The sequence below is a fragment of the Megalops cyprinoides genome, chromosome 11 (genome assembly GCF_013368585.1).
Source record: "Megalops cyprinoides isolate fMegCyp1 chromosome 11, fMegCyp1.pri, whole genome shotgun sequence".
Taxonomy (NCBI): domain Eukaryota; kingdom Metazoa; phylum Chordata; class Actinopteri; order Elopiformes; family Megalopidae; genus Megalops; species Megalops cyprinoides.
Window position 1 is genome coordinate 16,198,918 of NC_050593.1, and position 21,274 is coordinate 16,220,191.

The window sequence follows — 21,274 nt, forward strand, 5'->3', positions numbered from 1 at the left end:
TCGGCTCTTGCTTAATGAAAATATAGTTAAGGAAGTTGGCATACACTGAGAAATCTCAGCGCTTGGGTGCGTGTGTATGTTTATGTGTGAGTGTAAGAAGAAGGTTCAATGCAGGCCCGGCACTACAGGGGTGCTTAGGGGTGCATTGCACCCCCAGACGGACCTCAGTGCATCCCCAGTTGTCTCCTTATATCCCAATGTCTACATGGTATTTCAGACTTTTTGTGGACCCCTGTGGATTGCAAATGCACCCCTCTGTATTTTCTTCTGTTGTCGAGCCTGGTCCAATGACACAACATTATATTGCAGTTATTTTTTGATGACTATCATGAAATAAAATTGATGACTGTGTAAACATTTTGTTGTCATTGGACCAGCTATCATTTTGTTTTACTTTGTGATGAATATTTTTAAGGGGTTTGCTGCAATTTCATCCAGAAAGCTATGGATGGATGGTTGTGTTGATTGATTGATTGATTGATTCATTCATTCATTTATTCATTGCAGGAGTTTCTGGGGGAGCTGTTCACTCCAGTGGAGACCCCTGAGGCCCAGAACAGAGGCTTCCTTAAAGGTTTCTTTGGTGGGAACGCCCAGACCTTCGACAGGGAGGAGCTGTGTAAGTAGTTTTTACCAAACCACTTCCTGTGAGAGAAGGGTATGGAGTAACCATTAATACATCTCACACCACTGAGTGTAAGTTACTTCCTCTTCAGTTCGGTTCTCTCTTTCTTCATTGCTGTGTGTGTCTTTCTCCCACTTTTACCCTTTCTCTTTTTTTATTTCTTTCTGATGTTCTTTGTCTTGTTGTTTTCAATCTTCCTCTTTCTCTCTTCCTCTCACTTTCCCCCACTCCCACTCACTTTCTGATTTTTTCTATAATAGCATAATAAGCAATAGCTGGTGGTGCAATAGCTTTTATGTATCAGTCAGAAAAAAACAGTACTAATACAATATAATAAGAATGAAATAACTATAACTAATAATTTAGTGATCTTTACAATGTTAATGCAGTAACATATAGACTAAAATTAGATAAAATAAAAATAAACACAAATAAAATCATAAGTAATTAACATGAAAGGTTATGTGTGAGGCCTTAGGTGTGTAGGATATGACTGTGATGCTTTTTTGAGTGACTCACTGCCCCCCGTGGATGTGGAGGCCCACAGTAAACTAGCATTTCTCATTTGTCTCTGTCTCTCCCTCAGTTGGGGAAGCAGCAGCAGGGAAGGCATCCCGAAGCCTGGCCCAGCACATCCCGGGCCCGGGGGGTATGGAGGGCATGAAGGCAGCGGCCGGGGGCGTGGTGGGAGACCTCGCCAGGGCCCGCATAGCACTGGATGAGAGGGGCCAGAGGCTAGGCGAGCTGGAGGAGCGCACCGCGCTAATGATGTCCAGCGCAGAGGCCTTTTCCAAACACGCCCACGAGGTGAGGGAAAGTGGGTGGGAGGGGGATCCGAAGGACATAGCAGCGCAGCGTCAGGGAATGGGGTGGATAAGTGAAGGGTATAGCTGATTCTTCAGTCAACCTTTCATACAATTTCCGCATAAACAGAAAGAAAAGGAAATTCTATCCTTTTCTATTCTATCCTATTCTATCCTCCTTAAAGGGAATTCTCTCCTGGGGTGGCAGTGTAGCATAGCTGTTAAGGAGCAGGACTCGTAACTGAAAGGTTGCCGATTCAGTTCCCTGCTGGGTCATTGCTGCTGTACCCTTAGGCAAGGTACAATTGTCTTAGTAGATATCCAGCTGTACAAATGGATAAAATTGTAAAAAAAAAAAAACCTGTAACCGATGTAAGTTGTTCTGGATAACAGCGTCTACTGATGCCAGTAATGTAATGTAATGTAATATCCAAGTAAAGGTACTTTCCCAATATCTTTTACTTTGTAGTTATCATATCTGTTTTTCTGCTTTTTCACAGTGCCTATCAAAGCACAGCATGACAGCTCTGTGAATAGAAGCAGCTTGTTCCTTTGATGTTTTTTTTGTTTAACTTACATTTACATTGAGTACCTCTGTCTTCCACAGCTGATGCTGAAATGCAAGGACAAGAAGTGGTATCAGTTTTAAAGAGGGGGTGGAGTCTGCTCTCGTTCCTGTGGGACACAGAGGTGGGATATGGACCTTCACTCTATCGAACAGAGACGCAAGACTGGCTATGCGTTTGCGTTCTTCCCAACAACAAGCCAGAGCAGGATTTTCATTGGTTGGTGGAGCTGAACATGGATGGCCGGCTGCTGTAGATTGTGGGGAGATGGACACAGACCAAAGGTTTGTGAGACGAGGTCCCTGGCATCACCCCCCCATGCAGGACTACAGTCCACCTCTGTGTTGGGATGCTCTCACTAGACATAGCTCAAGATGAGTGGATACTGTAAAGTTATAGAAATAAGACCGATTGCATGAAATGAAATGGAGGAATAAAACAATAAAACTGCCATATTAAAAGCAGCATGTTACTTCAAAGAAAGTTTTATTAAATATGTTATAAGCCAATTATAGAAACTAACTATGAAAAAAAAACTTTCTATTTTTTGAAATAGTAAAAAAAAAAAAATAAGAATAAAAAATTGAAAATTACACAAAGGCCAAAATATTCTGGGTCAGGTGTTTTTGTTTTTTGTTTTTTATTTTTTTTCTCAAGACATCATTTTTGAGCACCGACCCTTCGTCCACACAATTACACTATGAACACTCAGTCCTCTTTAGAAGAACATACCAAGCCTGGACAGACTCCAGTATGTTTGGCAGACTACAGTAAACATATATTTCAGTTCTGGTTGCAGGTCATTCACTTGTTATATGATTACTCTGTCCATTTATTCTAGGCATCATTTGTATTTCTTGGTTGCTATGGGTTTTCAATTGATTTTCATTAACATTTCCTAAAATAAAAATAGAAATACTTCAAAATATTAAGAAAGTTGTATTAAATGTACAGTTATGGAACCAAAGGTGGTAAGGGATGAGTGAAAAGCAGTTTTGTTAATACAGATTCATATACATATTTATATACATATACATATGTACTGTGCCATAACATAGATGGGTGAACCCTAAATGTAAACTAGCAAAGCTCATGTGGTACAAGTAATACACTTCCTATGGATTTTAGTGAAAACAGTCAACCATTCAGGTTGGATTTCAATGGATGTCTGTTGCAGTTTTGTTGGTTGCAAGTTTCATATATATATTCTTTTCTGCCGTTACACATATTCATTTGGTGAGCTGGTGTGTCTCACCTAAGCCGATGTCAAGATGAATTGTAATTTCCTTGCCAAAGCAATTAAACGTGAATGAACCAACTGAGGAGTATATCGGTATATGTCTTTGTGAGATGGTCAAACATCGCATTTTCCACATGACATATTTTGCATAATGATGATTGACTGTGTTTTATCTTCTACGCTGTGGATGTCAAATCATTTAGTTGTAACTACTACAATGGAACGGTTCAGCTGTTGATTGTCATTTTAAATGAACAGACGACATGGCAAAATGATCCAGTGCCTCAGAACTAGTCTTGAGTGTGAAGGTTCTGGATGTACATAAAAAAGAATTGAGTTAAGGTCTGACAATGGCAATGACAATGGCAATCACAGAGGTACTCGTAAATACATATTCAATCAAGACTATCTCAATTGTATTTGAAACTGGTTTTCTGTCTAGTTGCAGTAAAAAGCACCCCCTGCTCAATAGTTCATAATGACAACATTGCAAATGTAAATGTTTGTGAATGGAATGTTCTATAATGTGTGTAATGTATATGTTGAGCAAGTAAATATTAGTGTGTAACACCTAAGCGTTTCAATCACTGGTGAGGAGTGATTTGGGCAAAAAGAGAAAACTTTGTTCATATAAACATAGGGTAAAACTGCTTAGGTTTAAATCTGCAGCCCCCCGATCCATATTTGCAGCCCCCTTGGTCCATATTATGGTCCACATAGCATATTTAATGAATGGCATACTACCACCAAGATTTTAACAGTTTCGGTTAAACATTTAGTTTCTTTTTGTCCCAACTTAAGTGTTTCTTAGCTGAAAAGTAATAATATCCTAATAATATAATATCCTACAGATCATATTATATTATTATAATATTCTATAGGTGCTTGTCTGAATACCATCACTCATATGTGACAGCATGAAAGACAAACCGAAAAACATGAAAACAATACAATCATTCACTTAATTTGCCCAAACCTAACCTACAGCATTTGATGTGCACAGCATACAGGTTTTATTTCAGATAGTATGCAGCTCAAAGGCTGTCCTTAGTCCTTAATGGTGGGGGAAAAAAGAGTATTACTATATTATCTATGTCCCTGTACTATCAATGAGATTTATGTTGCGTCCATTTATGTCTATATATTCAATGCCTATAAAGGACAATAACATTGACTCGGTATTTTGTTGATATTTTCAGTTTTGATATTAACATGTAAATTTTGGAGAAATAATACAACACACTCATGAGGATCTTCTATGGATGTCGTGCCTGTTTATGGATGGTATCATACCTGATTTTCTTGCTAAATGGAAGTCAATTGTGTTTTTTCACTCTGTTGTTCTGTTATTGACTCATTACCTGGTTTCAAGAAAAATGGCCACAAGGTTTGACTTGTTTAACTGGATTCTAACACCTTCTGTTGTTGTTGATAATATAGTAGTGTAATAGAAGTTACTGAACAAAAATATGTCGATGCAAATCTAAGCAAAATAAACATAGATTGATGTACACATCAGAGGAGTTGTGAACTCTTTGTTTCCACCGCAATCCACCTCATGTTCAAGGGCTTTTAAAGGAAGTGGGTAGCGTAAGACCCCAATGAAAGGGGATTTCTCAAAGCTAAAATTTGTCATACATGTATAGTTTGCATGCCTTCACAGTGAAGGCATCACTCCCAAAATGTTGATTTCTATCAATTTGAATAAATGCAAATTGGAATGCAAAAGAGTGTTTAACTTTCCGCATGTTTTGTTGAGTGGGTTTTCTGCACCTCATTCACATGCATTCTTCTTCTCACTTGTTCATCCGTTTTATCCAAGCAGCCAGCCAGCCAGCAGCCATACCAGCACGTGGCCTTCTCTTGCTAAATGACTGAAGCAAAACAGGACTTGACCTGCTTAGTGTTTTGGCAGGAGACTTCCTTGGAAGAATTACTTGCTGTAAGAAGTGCTTTCAGTGGGTCAGTAGGGGGAAGTCATCACCTGGACCAAGCAGACAGTCAATGTCCCTACCCTATGATGGTTTACTAAACTGAGTCATTGGTTATTACAGTGGTTATTATTAGCCATCTGGCACAAAACAGTTCCCACGCATACCCCAGGTGACAAGCTGATGGTGATTGAGGTCAGTTTCTAACCCACTCCTACACTTAGTCTAATTATTGGTTGTGACCCTTGAAATGCGCTATATAGATTTAAAGGAGTCATTTTCCTCATCAAATGCAATTCACTGTTATATCAATTGCCGATTCTTAAAGTGATGAATGTGAGCGTTATTCACATTCAAAGAGCAAATCGCTCAGCGGAATCCCGCCCTATTGCCATTTCTTTGTGTGTCTCTTTAGCACAGATAAACTTCTCCACTACAACTCTCAAGGGGATAAAATTCCTAGTAGCTACACATGTGGAAGAGTGAGATGGCCTTGCTGAAGTGTCCCTTGCATGTTAAGGCCAACCATGCCAAGCGTTTCAGGTTAAGTGAGCCAACTCCTCCCAAGTGCTGATGGTAACGTCCTGGAGAAACTGGAAAAACCATACCAGTATGTAGTATGTGTTTGCGTCCATATGACAGGAGGGCCTGCAGAGGATCACTGTAATATATTTGCAGGGGACCGTCTCTGTCTCCTACACATCATGGACAGGGTGGAGGCCCTCTTTATAGCACCCACACCAGCTGCAGCACCACAATTCAAAACATGCCTTTTGCATGTGAGCTCTTGAGCAGCCTGCAGCCTTTTCCTTCTAACCGTTAATGTGCATTTCACTGTCATGTAGCTGCGGTTTATGGCACCCTGCTCTGTTTTATTCTCCACTTTCTTTAGTTTGAGAAGTTGTATGTTACATCACACTGTTTTTGTTTGTAACATTCATATTGTTTTTTACTTATTATTCTGCTTCCAAAATGTATCAGTTTGACAAAATAATGGTTAATACCTATTGAAATAAATTGTAGTACGTGGCCATTTTTACTGATGACAAGTGTTTTCAAAATTCAAGGCACTGTTCACATTATTTTCATTTGTCAGATGCCACATCTACTCTATTTTATGGCTGTATGGTGTGAGCAAGAGGTTGTGTGTGAGTGCATGCAAGTCTGTGCACATACGTGTGAAGCTGCTCCTCACACGGATGACAGTGATGAAACTTCCTCTGCTAAATGTTACACTTGGCCATCATCTTTTCTCTGTGGAATGCGATTTTGTTGTTTAACGAGAAGTCACACTTACTCAAACATATAGGTCACAGTTTCCGTTGGCAGGCCACAATGATTGCGTGAAATTCTGTTTGAAGTCCCTCCCCACTGGTTGTGCTGCAGAGTTGCTTCTGAGTGCCAAACCAAGGTGGGTGTTCTTCAGTTAGTTACCAGAAAGATCCTTTCCACACCCTGAGGTGAGCTGCATCAAATGACATTTTAAGCAAATCACCCTTCCACAATAAACAGGCCTCAGAGAGGAGCTTTCTCTCCACTTCAGACTATGAAGTCCACAACACTTTGACGAGGCCTCCCAGACTGTACAAACAGCAGAAAAGGGAACAGCAGAAGTGTAAGTAATGGAATTTATAAAATATACTTATTATATTCTCTATTTCAGAATTCACATTAAAGTGTCCCATAGGCAAACATCCTCTTCCTCACCATTGAATGATATTAAGGCCCGTTGTTTTGCATTAGATATTTCAATGGGTAATGCCAGGAGGATTGGGGTTGAGTAAAGCAGGACTATAGGTTGAAAATAATACACCAATTCTACATTTTAGCCAGTGTTTGATGTAGTCTCTGAGTCAGATGTGTTTGCTATTGAGCATGTATTTATTAGGAGCTACCTGCTGTTTGCTGGCAGTATCAAATCCAGTGCCAGCTGGTGACAACCGTGAGAAGGAAGAGGGAGTCTGGGCTAGATGCTGAAGTCAAGTGTAAATGAAAAGTAGCTGAATGCAGAGTATTAGGTGATAGAGATATTTGTATCCTCATAAACTCTGCGACTAACAGTTACATTAACAACGAAGCATATTAAAATAAGGTTTAAAAGGAATTAAACATACCTTTAAGGCAGAATTTACCGGCTGACATTGTCACAAACATGCCAGCTTCTTTTGAAGCAAGTGCGGTCTAAAAAGCAACAAGTGCCATAAATACAAGTTAGGCTTAGAATGTGGTTACATGCATTGCCTTTGTATGCTGTTGCTTTGCAGAATAATCTTGCTTTGCAGAATAATCTTGTTACCACAAGCGATTATCTCATACTTGTCTCTCCATTTCTGTATCAGTTATAGTTAGTTCACTGTAACAAATTGAAAATATAACTACTTTTAGGAATGGCCATACTCTATAAGCTATGTATAACATAACCTAATGGTAAGTCACACCTAATGTATAAACCAAGTATACCTTTCAATTGGCAGTAGTAATCACGAGTATCAATTGCAAGGAAGTCGCATTCGCAGTGTCATGTTCTAATAAACTAGTTCATGTTATTCTGAATGGCAGACTAAAAAAGAAGGCAGCAGCACATAACTGATTACCATGACAAAACAGAGAGCTAAACAGCTAAAGTTTGAGGCACCCTCACTTCAAAAATCAGGGGGAAATCAGTGAGATCAAAATCAATGTCATAATGTGATACTGATTGGTCACCTGCATCATTGCCAAACCCACAAGACTGAGATTAGATTAAGATATAGAATGTGCGTAAATTACTGTGACTGGAGTGGAGCACGTGGTCTGGAACATCATTATATGGATGGTGCTCTTGAGATTTTTATTTACATTTACATTTACATTACATTCACATTTTCCAAATGTATCACAATGCACTCCATTTATACAAAAATGCATCCATACAGGATAATTTCATGCTTATTATGTTTACTCATTAAAAACTCATAGGTGCCTTACCTACTGACATTACAACTGAGTCCCCTTCATTCGTCATACTGTTGCCATCTTATGATTCAAGAAAGTTGCCTTTTCATTGGCAGAAAGCATGTTTCCTTTTCTACCATATCATTTGCCATCCAAGTATTTTATCTAAACTGTATATTTGTTGTATTCTTGTACAAATATTTTTCTCAAAATAGTTGTACAAGATTCACATTCATTTTTCAAATTTTTGATGCCTATTCTAGCTTATTATGCCTCATTGTACTTGAATGTATGCTATATTACATGGGCATGAGCACAAAATTATTCTTTTGAATGAATTGTCTGGTTGTCAGAAGTAGTGTGTTTAGTTAGTGTTAGTACAGGAATGCTTCTGTCCTAGAATTTTCTGATCACTACATGTGGCTGATGTGTATAATTTAACTGAATGCTCTGTACCTTTCTTTTGGAATGTTGTGCAATTGTGATATTGTTTTGGAAAGTAAATATGAAAAAAATCATGAAAATATGAAAAGAAATATTGTATTAATAATTATTTATTTGGGTCTGTAATAATCACCCCTTTTCAAAAAAAGTAGGCATGCATGATGGCTCAGATTATTTCACTTTCTGCCATTTGCTCCAATCTGGCCTGCATTGAGACAGTGAAAAATGTTACTTTTCATAAGCATCATAATCTAAAGCACATCTGGAATACTGCGGGTATGAGAAAGAAAAGAGAAAAAAGAAAACGCAACCAGAAAAGAATAGTGCTTTCTAACACTTTCAGGGGAAACTTCACAAGCCCCCCCCCCCAGCCCTCCATTTGTCTGTTGCAATTCAGGAAACCACTGAGGACAGCATGTCATATCCTCTTTGAGTAAACCGTTTTTTGACAAATCAGAAACTCTGCAGATGAAGCGATGTACTTTTCTTGTAGGCCTATGAAACCTATATCCAGGTCAAAATGTTTTGTTGCAGTTTCTTCAAAGAAAACATTTATCTCACCTTTTTCTACCGTGTATGTCATCCAGGCATCCTGAGACCTGCTTTAAGCCTGGAACACAGCAGCTACATGGTGTGCAGGAAATGCTCTTTGGGCAGACTCTAACTGTTCTGCTAATCACTCTTTCTCTTCAGAAATGGCTTTGTCAATTCAAAGGTACTTTTTAAATTCTCTTTCTCTCTCTCTGTCTCTCCCTGTGTTGCATATGTGCATCTTTTAATGTCAACTTTCATATGTGCTAGTTATGCTGGCCACAGAGTTCTACAAACAGTACAGTGATTTTGCCTAACTTGTTTAGGAAATGCTGACAGATTTTGCCTTCGCTTGTGTCTCATCACAAATGCAGGTCTCTGCTCTGCCTCTGGAACATATGGATATAAAGCTTTGGAAGGGGAGCGCTTTGTAATGCAGTGTGATTCCCCATATCAGAACCGTCTCTTCGACAAATCTAAGAGCTCGGAGAACATTCTGTGGTTCAAGCATGAAGGGGAGACAAAAAGAAATGTTCCAGGAGAAGAAGATGATAGTGTCATGAAACTGGGGAACTCACTGTGGTTCCCGAAGATTGCAGAAAGACACTCTGGAAATTATTCCTGTTGGAATGGGTTGGTAAATTTTTGAAGGTTTTCCACTTATATTTTAGTACATTTACCTGGTACCATATTTTAGTACCCTGAAATAGAAGCAAACTGCATGCTCATATTTTATTTCCATTATGCCCCTGTTGTATCATGTTGGTATTCAAATCATATAAATACCCTTAAATGTAAGTTTTTAGCAATCCAGGTGCCAAATGCAGACAATATTTGAGTAACATTGTAGTGACAGTCTCCTTTAGCTGCAACTTCACAGAAGTGTTCTAAAGATGTTGTGTCTGCTGAAAATATGACGTTGGTTGTCCTATTCCTGTCCAGGGAGAGGACAATACACTTCCTGGTGGATTTAATGCAAAGGAATGAGATGGGTTGCAGGGACTATGGAGACAGTGAGGTGACGCTGGTTCTGGGAGAAGGGGGTAACATAACCTGTCCTGGGGTGACCTGCAACACTTCAACTCAAAATTCAGCCATCAGATGGTACAAGGTGAGCTGCCCATCAGAGATGAAGGTGCAGTAATCATTTTAACTTTACATTATTTACCATTTAGCAGCCACTCTTATCGAGAGCAAATAACATAGGTTTTTACATGTGATCCATTTATACAGCTGGATGGTTTACTGAGGCAGTTGTGGGTTAAGTACCTTGCCCAAGGGCACATACAGCAGTAGTACCTCAGTGGGGAATCAAACCAGCAACCTTTCAGTTATGAGCCTAGCTCATAACTGCTATTCTACATTGCCATCGTATGCATGGTTATGATTTCTGTAATTTTGCATTTCACAGTACTACAGAGCTCCCTCATTCCAGCTTTTTTTAAATAAGATGCTATTTCCACAACACACATAACATCCACCTCTTTTCTTTCCATTCTGCTTCTCTCTGCACGGCAATCTACTTTCTACACTGCATAACATGTGCTGTCAGTAACCACGTCTATGAAGTATATTACATCATTTATACAACATGACAGCTTTATAGTTATTTAGGCTCCAGATATGTGAATAGTGCTGCAACGTTTTTACCTCTGCTTGCTCCAGAATGACAAATCTGCCGGGGAACTGATGAGTTTCCGCGATCTGACACTGCGGGCCACACAGATCATTTTGCACACAGTCTATGAGAAGGACAGTGCAAACTTCACCTGCGATCATGACCATGTGGACGGAATCACCTGGACAGTAAGAAGGACAGTGAGGGTCACAGTGATACGTAAGAGACGCAATGTCTTCCTTTGTCCTAATTGCATCTGAGTTTCACAAATTCAGAGCTCTGCTCAAACAAGTTTGTAGGTGACACAGCCAGGGTTTTTGGGGAGCAGTCACAGCAATCAAACAGCAGATAATGACATAAAATCAGTTATTAGCTGAGAGGGGCATCACATTTTCTATGACTGTATGAAGACAGTAGTATAGCATTACGTCTCAGAGGTTTATCTAAAATTAGGTGTTGTGTGTGCATGTTTAGTAAGGCTGTAAAAGGCTATTCATTTCTAACATAAATCCACACATTTTACCTTGACAGCACCGGCCAATGTGAACCTGCCTTACATTATCAGTCCCAAGAATAATCAGACAGAGGAAGTAGACCTAGGTAAAGTATTCTGGTACTGTGCATTATTCAGCGGTGTACCATTCAGTACACACGCAGAATGTCTACAATCTCACATTGTTTGTGTCACATTTTTGTCCTATCTCTCCTCACAGGAAAACCTCACACGTTAACTTGCAAAGTGCAGTCCGCTGTCGAGAGGAACTTCAATTTGTCGATTACATGGCTGGTGAATTACCATGACAATCAAGGTCTGCAGTTGCTGGAGATGGACAGTCCCCAGTAAGTTTCATTACCAAATTAGCCCCCTCCCTGCTAGTACACAACATATTCATTTTGTTTTCTGTAACATTACAACAAAGACATAATCTTGCTCTGAAATTGCAGCTGTGTTTTGTAATTGCTGTGTATTACCAAGGTTAATACCATTGCTTTAAAAATATTAAGGTTCGACACTCTCTATATTTGAAGCATTCAGAGGAAAATATTTTTTTGTCAATAATTAGATAAAAGCAATCATGATGAACAAGTACATGACTCACAGCTCACAGTTATCATTCAGTGACCCAGATGTTTAAATCTTAAATCATTCAGAGGTGGTTGAATTGTGTATTTTGTGTACGTGTGTGTGCCAGCATGCATGCATATCTAGTGATGCCACATTCCACAATATATTTCAGAAATGTTTTTAATTGATCATTTGGTTTCATGGCCCCAGGCAGGTGGAGAGGAGCATCTGGGAGCAGACGATCAATCAAAATGCACAAATTCAGCAGGTGACCCAGAAGCACCTGGGGGCCACCTTCATCTGTTGGGCACAGAACTCTAAGGGCAACGCCAGTGTCACCGTTAGTCTGAGGAGAAGGCCTGAAGGTGCTGTGGTCGAATAAATAAAAACAGATTATCTGCTAATGAAAACATACCTCTTCTTGACCAGGGTGAATTGTGCATTACTTATTTATACATCTACCAGCAAATGTTAGTGGCTATGCCTTGCTGCAGGGTTAGTGTCCCATCTGGGGCTTCAAAAACTTTCTCATGTCGCTCTTCAATGGTCCAATAACTCAAGATGTACAGGGCAAAAGGCTTGTGAAAAGAAAACATTTCACATCCAGTTTTCCTTTCCTCTGTGTTCTGACTCAAGGAAAGAATGAGGCACATGCTAATCCTGCTCCATGTTGGTTCTGTTTCAGCAGCCAGACTCATTCTGGTCATTACAGGACCCATTGTGATGATGCTGGTCATAACTGGGTTCAGTGTCTTGGTACGACTTTACTGGCTAGAGATCTACCTTCTGTACAGAACATACCTTCCACTCACAGAAACAACCACAGGTGAGATATCACTCCTACTGTCACTGATAAATGTGACTCTAAGAAAAGGGCTGAATGCAATCAAACCTTTGAGTTTGTGGGTTTTCAAGTATCAAGCTGAACCGCAGACCTCATTATGGGAGGTGAGTTTTGGTTGCTGGTAGACAGGATGCCTACTGAATACTAATTTAGAATAAGTAATTGCCAATTGTCTTCTCATGCTCATAATTACCACAGTAAATGTCACTGTCATTTGCTTTAAGTGTAAGTTATATTTTTTGCACTTAATATTCTGTATATTATTTCTGAGCGCAAACGACTGAATAAACACAGTACATGGTTCTTTCTTACTATTAAGAAGTTACAATGAAAGAGTGACCATCAGACCTGAATGGAGTGTAAATTCTGTATTTGCACATATATCCTCTAAAACACTGGGTTGGAAATGTATTTGTAGCTGTGTGCTAAGTAAAAAACAGCAGTGTGGCGTAGTGGTAAGGAGCAGGGCATGTAACTGAAAGGTTGATAATTTGACTCCCCATTGGAACACTGCTGCTGTGCCCTTGGGTAAGGTACTTAACCCAGAACTGATTCAGTAAATATCCATATATAAATGGATAACATGAAAAACACTGTAACCCATGTAAGTCACTTTGGATAAGTGTGTCTGCTAAATGACAATAATGTAATGTAATGTTTTCAAGAGAGCCCCTGGTCATTTGCAAATACCAAGACTATCTGAGTCTTTAAACTAGTCGCACGTTACTGAACAGTTTGTTTTCCACAGAGTAGCGGAAAGGAGCTCCATTATCTCTTTCAGTTAAGTAGGGTAATTTCCCCTACAGCCCATTAACTGGAAGTGCTGCTGCATATCTCTATACACATCCTGACCACAATAAAAAAATGCCAGATCAAGCTGCATAGATAATACTGAAGTAGTACATTAAAACGAGTAATGAGAGATCAAAGTTCAAGAGTCACTCAGAACTGTGTAAGAATCAGAATATGAGCAGCATTGGCTTATTCTTTAATCTTACCTGCCTAACCTTGTATTGATTAGTTCAAATCTCCTTAAATGGTCTGGAACACCAGACTTTATTTTTTTACTTGATGCAATTCCTTATGTGAACACTGCTTTTAAAAATCTGCACTTTATGGAATTTGGTCAGTTTACAGCTTCAGAAAAACAATCAGCAAAACGTACATGTGATATAAAAGTTGTGTAAAAGGTCAAATGGAAGAACAGCCTTGCTGCATGTACAGGCACTCCAGATTTGCCTCATAAGCTTTTAAAGCTATTTCAACGCATTTCAACAGATCCTGAGCGACTTCAGCTGAGTCATTATTCACCCATTAGTGCAAAGCTGCCACTCCGATAAATTCTCACAGCCATATCTGGCGTAAGGCTCAGAACAGGATGTGATCCATTTAAAATCATTTGCGCTGATGACATTGTGGTGATTTCTGAGCAACAAACTTACTAAAATGCAAAAGTCCACAGGTGTGATGTTTTAGTGAAAGACCTTTCCCTTCTTGGTTATTTATTATTATTATTTTTGTAGTGGGGAAGGAATATGATGCCTTTGTGTCATGTGTGAGCACCTCATCCTCTGAAGAAGAGGATAGTACTCTGACAGGAGAGGAGCTAGGACTGCACCACCTGCCTAAAGTATTGGAGCAGCAGTGTGGCTACAGGCTGTGTCTGCTACAGAGAGACCTGGTCCCTGGAGGGGGTGAGTCCTACCCTGACATAGCTGTCCCCTTATATGTGGTTACAATGCCAAGTGGAACACATGCTTTTACTCCCAATTGCAATGATAACAAAGAAGAAACCACTGTCAGTGCACCCAAAGAAAAGAAAGTTGCTTCTTCACTCTATTTTATGCATGTATGTTCCTTTCACGCATTGTTGACAGTTGACAATTGACAAGTGACACTATTAACAATTGACAACTCGGATTAGAGCTGGTGATTTGTGGCTGACTGTGTTATTTTCATGTAGCTTTGACCATTGCATAAGCACAACACCACTCGAGCAGTAACTGGATCTTTGGGTGATCGGGTGATTTAGCTTATTGGGCGTCACATCTAGAAAATTAGAAAAAAAAAAACATGCCTTGCCTAACAAGAGAACAGGATCTTCATGCCATGAAGTCTGCCATCGTCTGGACTGTTCATGGTCAGGCAGCATGTAATAATGCACAGTCCTACTTAAATGGGAAACCTCGTGTTGAAGTAGTTTGTGAATTTGTACAAATATGAGTGATATGTTTTTATGCTCAGTATATGTTCATGGTTGTACTTTAGGAACCTCCAAGGGGGCTGTGTGGAGTACAGAAGCTCTTTCTTATATGAGGGAATACATACTATATTCTCATTCATTCTGACTAGGAGCAGTAGAGGTGAATAACTCATAATATTCAATTTACACCCACTGGAGTAGGAAATTATGAGTAATAGTAAGGCTGTGATTAAATCATTGGTATTTTGGGCCTACTCACATGCACGTATCCAGGCCAGCAGCAGTAAGACGTGCTGGTGTCACTATTCAGAACTTTCTCACTATCCAGAACTTTCTTTGCCATTGTCCCTCAATGGTGTAATGACCTTCCACACTTCATCTGCTCTGCCAAATCCCTCACTATTTTTAAGAAACATTTGAAAACACAGCTCTTCAGCACTCACCTGATCACCTGAACCACTACCACCTACATCAATTTCTTATGTCCTACACTCTGCTTTCCTCTTGGTTTAATGCACTTGTGTTTCTACCAGCTAGTTTATACCTTCTCTGGCCAACTATTTAAATTTGGTCATGCAGCTCTTCTAATATTGTGACTTGTATGGCTCTTGCTTGTGTTGTACTCCACCTCACTTGTAAGTTGCTTTGAATAAAAGTGTCTGCCACATGAGTAAATGTAAATGTAAATGTGGCATGTGACTTGTGTTGCAGCCTACACCGAGGATGTGCTGTGGTCCATCCAGCGGAGCAGGAGGGTCATATGTGTGCTGAGCGCCTGCTACCTGCGCAGTGAGAGCCTCTTCGAGCTGGAGACCAGCCTGAAGGCCCTCAGAGAGGACAGACAGCTGAGGCTCATCCTCATCTGGGGCACCAGCCCTCCGGCGCGGCTGGATTCCCTTCCGCCCACGGTGAGGCGAGCACTCAGGGTCCTGCCTGCCATCCGCTGGAGCTCCAGCGAAGCAGCACGCTCTGACTCCAGATTCTGGAAATCCCTCAAGATGGCCATGCCGGTCTTTCCTCTACAACCGCATTCTGTCAGGACAGAGAGCTGCCTGGGAGGAGGGGAGAGCCCTGCAAGCAGACTTGATATTAGCTAGTTGTGTGGTGTCAAATCCACCAGTTTTATGAATGTGAAACAATGTGTTGCTGGTTATGTACAGTTTAACTAGGTGTTATTTATTTTTATTTATAAAGTTGTGTGTGTGTGTGTGTGTGTGACTCAGGGTTTAATTCCATTTAATTTAGGTCAATTCAGTGAATTAATTGAAGATAAATTCATTTAAATCTTGATAGAAAATGATATGTGATTTTCGTTTCATTAATTGAATTTTAATTAATTCCCTGAATTCATTAAACATAAATAGAATTGACCCCAGCTCTGGTGTGTGTGTGTGTGTGTGTGTGTTCATGTTCACGTGAAATAATTTATGGATCAGTTTCCACGATCCTTTTGTATTGTCAAAATTTCCTACCTTTCACTTTGCTGTAATTTCAAGCGTCTGACCGATGTGCCTGAATTGTGCAATCACAGACAAGAATCATATTTGTCATACGTGCAAAGCCACTATTACAAATAAGTGTATAGTAAGTGACAACAAAATCCCCATTGCTATACTTTAAGAAGGCTACTGCATTTCAGAAAAGTAAACCAGTAACCCAGAGAGGTTTCTTGAATATATTTTGTGGGTGCTTCTGAATTTTGTTTTTTTTTCCAGATTATGAGCTGTTACCAGTGGACAGAGGCATTTTAAGGAATGTGTCCAAATGACAGACAGCACAGTCAGTGATAGCAATGCATCTGTGTTACACATCAAAAACGAAGGGCAGATAATGCGGCAGTGTGCAAAACTGTAATGCTTTCAGTGTAATGATGTAACACTGCATGGTAAACAACAGGAAATATGAGCTCTGTGTCTGTGTCAGAAAATAAATGGGCTTGATCTCCAGGGGAGACATCATATCCCAGCCCCACAATTATAGCCATCTGCTTTCAGATTAACCCACAAGAGCATTTTGTCATGCTGTTTGCCAGGTACTCAGTCAGTGCTGTTTCTAACTATGTCACAGTGATATAGGTGGGCTCCAGCCACAATAATGGCATCACAGTTGATTTCTGACACTGTGCAGCATGTGCCAATGCATGTCAAGGGCTAGTTTCTCATCAAAGCTCTGGCTTATGCCTGGATGCAGAGAAATCCTATGTAGAGCCAGTCCTAGAATAGCATGGCATTCTGTTTCCAATATGTATGACCTTTGTAGGGGGGAGTGAATGCACTCCACTGTCATAAGTGTAAAGCACTGAAATAACAGACAAATTAAAATGCAGTAAGCCAGGGGGTTCCACAAAACAACATCAGTATGAGGGATTTATCCATGTATACCAATGTGAGCCCTAGGTTGAGCACCTGGATAAGCTGTTCAAATGCACCATTGTGACATATAATTCTACAATTAACTTTGATCATTTACAATAGAAAAAATAGCATATATGTTGTATAAAAAAGGTAACACCAAAAAATCACATATGGGGAGTTTGGGTGGTTGCATGAGAAATGTAGCAAATATTTTAGCATAACGTGGCATTGTCTGGTGCCTGCTATACACATACACACTGAAAGGCATTAAAACAAGAAGACATGACTTTGGTTCCTATATTTCTATATAGGGAAATATATGTTTATAAATTACCAATAAAAATGTCATGTACTTTATCTCCTAACAAGTGATTAGCCAAACATAAAAACTTGTCACAGTTTCATGTGTATTTTTAATACTATATATTGTAGAATGTTCTGAAAGTGTGTAAATATGTATATAAAAAAAGTTTCTTGTGGAGCATGGATAAAATATTATAGGCCAAGAACTTTCATACTTACCTTACAAGTTCTGTTTTCCTAGGAGGTTTTCCTAGAGAGGAAAGGTACATCAAATAGTACTCAAATAGTACTTGTTTTGAGACTCAAACACTGTCGAGTGCTGGGAAAAAAAGATATTTTTTTCTTTTCTTCTTCATGTACCTACTCAGTATGTCCTATAGGTGGCACTGTGATATCAATGATGATTTATTGGTCTCAAAATCCCTGCATGATGCTAAGCAGTTGACTGCCTCATTAAAGGGTGTATTTTACTGGTTCTCTATTATAGAATACATGCTAAAAATTATTGATCATAATTCAACAAATGAGCTCCCCTCCAGAACAAGCTTGCAGTCATGGTGTGGTGGAAACCCAAGCTGCTCAGTGCAGGTATCTCTGTCTAAAGGGATATGTGTGACTGGAATAGTGAGATTCAGATGTGAGATGCCAGATGGACATGTAAACTGGGTGATTAGGCTTCTAATAAGAGGAAACCCTGGAGGCATTGCATCCATTATTTCCAGGTGTAACTCCATCCAAAATTGTACTTCTAAATACTCACACATTTTGCCACGCAGACAACAGCTGGGAAAGGAATACTTGATATCTTGTTTTTATGATTATAGATTGCGTTTCCTCTGTTTTGTTATACAGGTTTTTTTAAAGCAATCCCACCTTTTTTACTCACTGCCACATTAATACCTCCCTGTATGCATCTGGCTGCTAGTCAGATTAATCTCTCATTATCATAAGCTCTCTCAGAAAAAGATACAGTATGAGCTGTATCTGTATCTTAATCAACCACATACACCTTTGGTTTCAATATCTCATGTCTGAAATGATGCTTTATTATGTTTTTGTATGTTTCCATAGATTTACATAGATATCCTATTATGATAGCAACAAATCTAACGAGCAACACTTTCAGTAACACATCCTTATCTACTATGCCTTAAAAGTTATCAATTTAAAAAAAAGTTAACAATTCACATGGGTTAAGTTTCTGTTTTGTTGTCTCCAAGGCAATGCCCCTCCATTTCTTAGTATTTTTGAGCCGTGGTGAAGATTCATTATCACGTGGGTGATAAAACATGTCTTGTAATAGCCAGGGGGTCCAGCCAAAGTTAAAGTTAAAGCCAAAGTTAACATTAACTTATTACAACAGTGCACGTGAGTGATGTGCTTTGTAAGAGGTAACTGGAGTGATATTACAAAACAGGATGTCAACAAAGGGATGAGTGAGCTGAGTCATATCCCACAATGTAAATGGCTTTTAGATCCTTGAGTGAAAGGAATTGTATTTGTATGTGATTTCACATCATTGCCTTTAGGTAAACGATTCAGAACCACAGGTCACTCAGATCTCTGCAGTTGTTATGGGGAGTGTGTTCTTAGCTCAGTTTTCTTGTGCTGCTTCTCTTTTTCTTGCCATTGTTGCATGCATAATAATACTTATTTCTCTGTGTTTCAAAATACTAAACCAGGTGCCTCCTGTGATGAAAAACACCTGTATGAAATTAAAAGCAGGTAGATTTGTTAGGAATAGACAACCATTTCTGTAGCTTCTGTAATGTGAATTATTATTTCTCTGCTGTAGCATTATAGGCGTAAAGAGTGTGATAAGTTGCTTGGTCAAAGGTTGGAAAGTTACCAGATATTCTGTAAAGAAAAATAATGTCTATTCTTACAATGAGCAACTTTCAGTATGTCTGGGCAAGCATAACCTTGAGACAACTATGTGTCATTTTATCTTAGCCCTTCTCAGGTGAATGTTTGCCCTTTACCATAAAAGACAACATTGCAATCTGCTTTGTTGAGAGCCAACTGACTTGTGCAGTGTGAGTGTGTTTCCTTTGGGCATATTTATAAATGTACTTTTTTTAGATTCAGTTACATTTGACCCCCAAAGGTGTTGTTCAATCTGTGTTGTTCTGGTAAGCTTTTATGGGAGGATAAGAAACCAAGAGGGCAGTGTAAATGAAGATGATAGAGCTGAAAAAGGATGAAAGAGTTGAAGTATAAGAACAAAATATGATGAAATGTGTCCAAATTTCCTTGTCTTTTTGAAAGGCAAACTGTTTGTAATATGTGTCAGTTTTCATTCTCATGGATGAAAGCTATAATGCAATATCTTTAAAATCTCATGTCATACTTACGATATCACTGTTAACTCTCACATTATTTGGTAGGTGAGGAGATTTGCTGTAGCCAACAAGCAGTTTGCAAACATATTTCAGATATTCTGTTACTATTTCAGACTCTTAAAGGTATTGTTTCACACAGCATTAATTAGTGCAGTGGAAAATTTTACTAAAACAGAAACAATCAATGTAAATGTTTATTTTACATATATATGCAATTATTTGTGTAAAAAGGCAAGATGAAATTTAAAAATATGAAAATTGGATTAAAGTTTGAAGAACAATCTGAGACTTCATTCTTTTTTTATGTCTTTTTCATGAGAAGCGATGCAATAACTATCCCCCTACAGTTATTCTTTTCAAATCTAGTGCATGTATGTTATCATTCCACCTCTACTTTCATATTTATAAGATTCCTTCAAGGGCAAAGAGCAGATGGCGAGCATTCAGAATTTACACCTTACAGTGCTTTACAGTGTGTGACCTTCCACTCTCGCTTTGGTGTACAGTCCTGGACGTGTAGCAGATCTGTCTCACTACATGTTGCTTTTGCCTCTTGATAACATAAAATGAACACTGCTGGATCACCCATCACACTACTGTGCAAACAAAAGCCGCTGCTAATAGAGTAAATTATGCAACTTAACAAAACAACTAACAACAAAATTTTCTTTGGACAATTTAGCACAGATGACAGTTTAGCTTGCATCCGCCTTTACAGCTGATGGCTACAGACTCAATTGACAGGCAAGTCACACCAGATGCAATCCAGATACCCATCAGATCTCTGCTCAGCATTACAAATATGGACCAGGTAAATGGAATTGCTATTAAATTTACCTGTGTCCAGTGGACACAAAGTGCTTCAAATAGGCCTCCAGTGCTCTGAACCATAAATCCAGTTCAATTATAACAATAATCCCACTTATTTTCCAACTTTTTTGTAATAAATCTCTGTGAAAGAGGGCCTTAATAAAGCAAGGGACTCTAAAGGCAAAAGTAGATTACTCGATGCTGTATGATTTACTTTTTCAGCCTCAACCTTAGTCACTTGATCAAAGGTTTCATGGGTCAAATGTTGGAATGATGGTTCTCTCCTTGTCACTTGTCACTGTGATGTTAAGGCTGATTTATGCTGATTTATGCTTCAAGCTGTATGTGAACACAAATTCCTATGTGTACTGGGCAGTTCCCTCTGCCAGCTGAAGATCCTTCAGGTTTATTACATTTTGAAGAGCAGTATATAACTGTATGTTCCAACTGCAAAAACAGTTTGTTCTCACCCATTGTTCCTATTGATCAGTATGCGTCCTAATCATGACAATATTCATCATCAATCAATCATCAAATGCAGCACTCTAGTGGTCATGTGCCCATTGTATTGTTACAAGGAGGTGCACAATAACATCATTTGTTTGTGCCAGTTATGGCTGGCTGAAGGCAAGAAGCTAGTATCAGCCCTTGTATAGACAC

The 21,274-nt window shown here is 39.2% G+C and overlaps 2 protein-coding genes and 1 long non-coding RNA gene across 15 annotated transcripts in view; all 3 read left to right on the forward strand.

Annotated features, from left to right (window-relative positions):
- The window catches only part of LOC118786030 (syntaxin-binding protein 5-like), a 114,551-nt gene extending 112,063 nt beyond the window's left edge, over nucleotides 1–2,488 (forward strand). For all 13 annotated transcript variants that reach the window (XM_036541037.1, XM_036541035.1, XM_036541036.1 and 10 more), the window contains 3 exons: nucleotides 508–619; nucleotides 1,212–1,432; nucleotides 2,036–2,488. In XM_036541037.1, the coding sequence (XP_036396930.1) occupies nucleotides 508–619; nucleotides 1,212–1,432; nucleotides 2,036–2,077 (375 nt within the window). In that variant the 3' untranslated portion in view covers nucleotides 2,078–2,488. The remainder of the gene's footprint in view (nucleotides 1–507; nucleotides 620–1,211; nucleotides 1,433–2,035) is intronic.
- A 4,089-nt stretch (nucleotides 2,489–6,577) lies between these two features.
- LOC118785430 lies at nucleotides 6,578–9,528 on the forward strand. Its single transcript, XR_005005291.1, has 3 exons — nucleotides 6,578–6,780; nucleotides 9,131–9,258; nucleotides 9,449–9,528. It is a non-coding gene; the product is annotated as an uncharacterized LOC118785430 (long non-coding RNA).
- Nucleotides 9,529–15,902, forward strand: LOC118785883 (interleukin-18 receptor accessory protein-like; the record flags this gene model as incomplete). Its single annotated transcript, XM_036540830.1, has 9 exons — nucleotides 9,529–9,707; nucleotides 10,017–10,185; nucleotides 10,740–10,911; nucleotides 11,224–11,292; nucleotides 11,406–11,532; nucleotides 11,969–12,123; nucleotides 12,444–12,584; nucleotides 14,126–14,296; nucleotides 15,517–15,902. Coding segments are annotated over 9 exons (1,569 nt in total), but the record flags the coding sequence as incomplete, so codon positions are not given.
- Nucleotides 15,903–21,274: the final 5,372 nt, after the last annotated feature.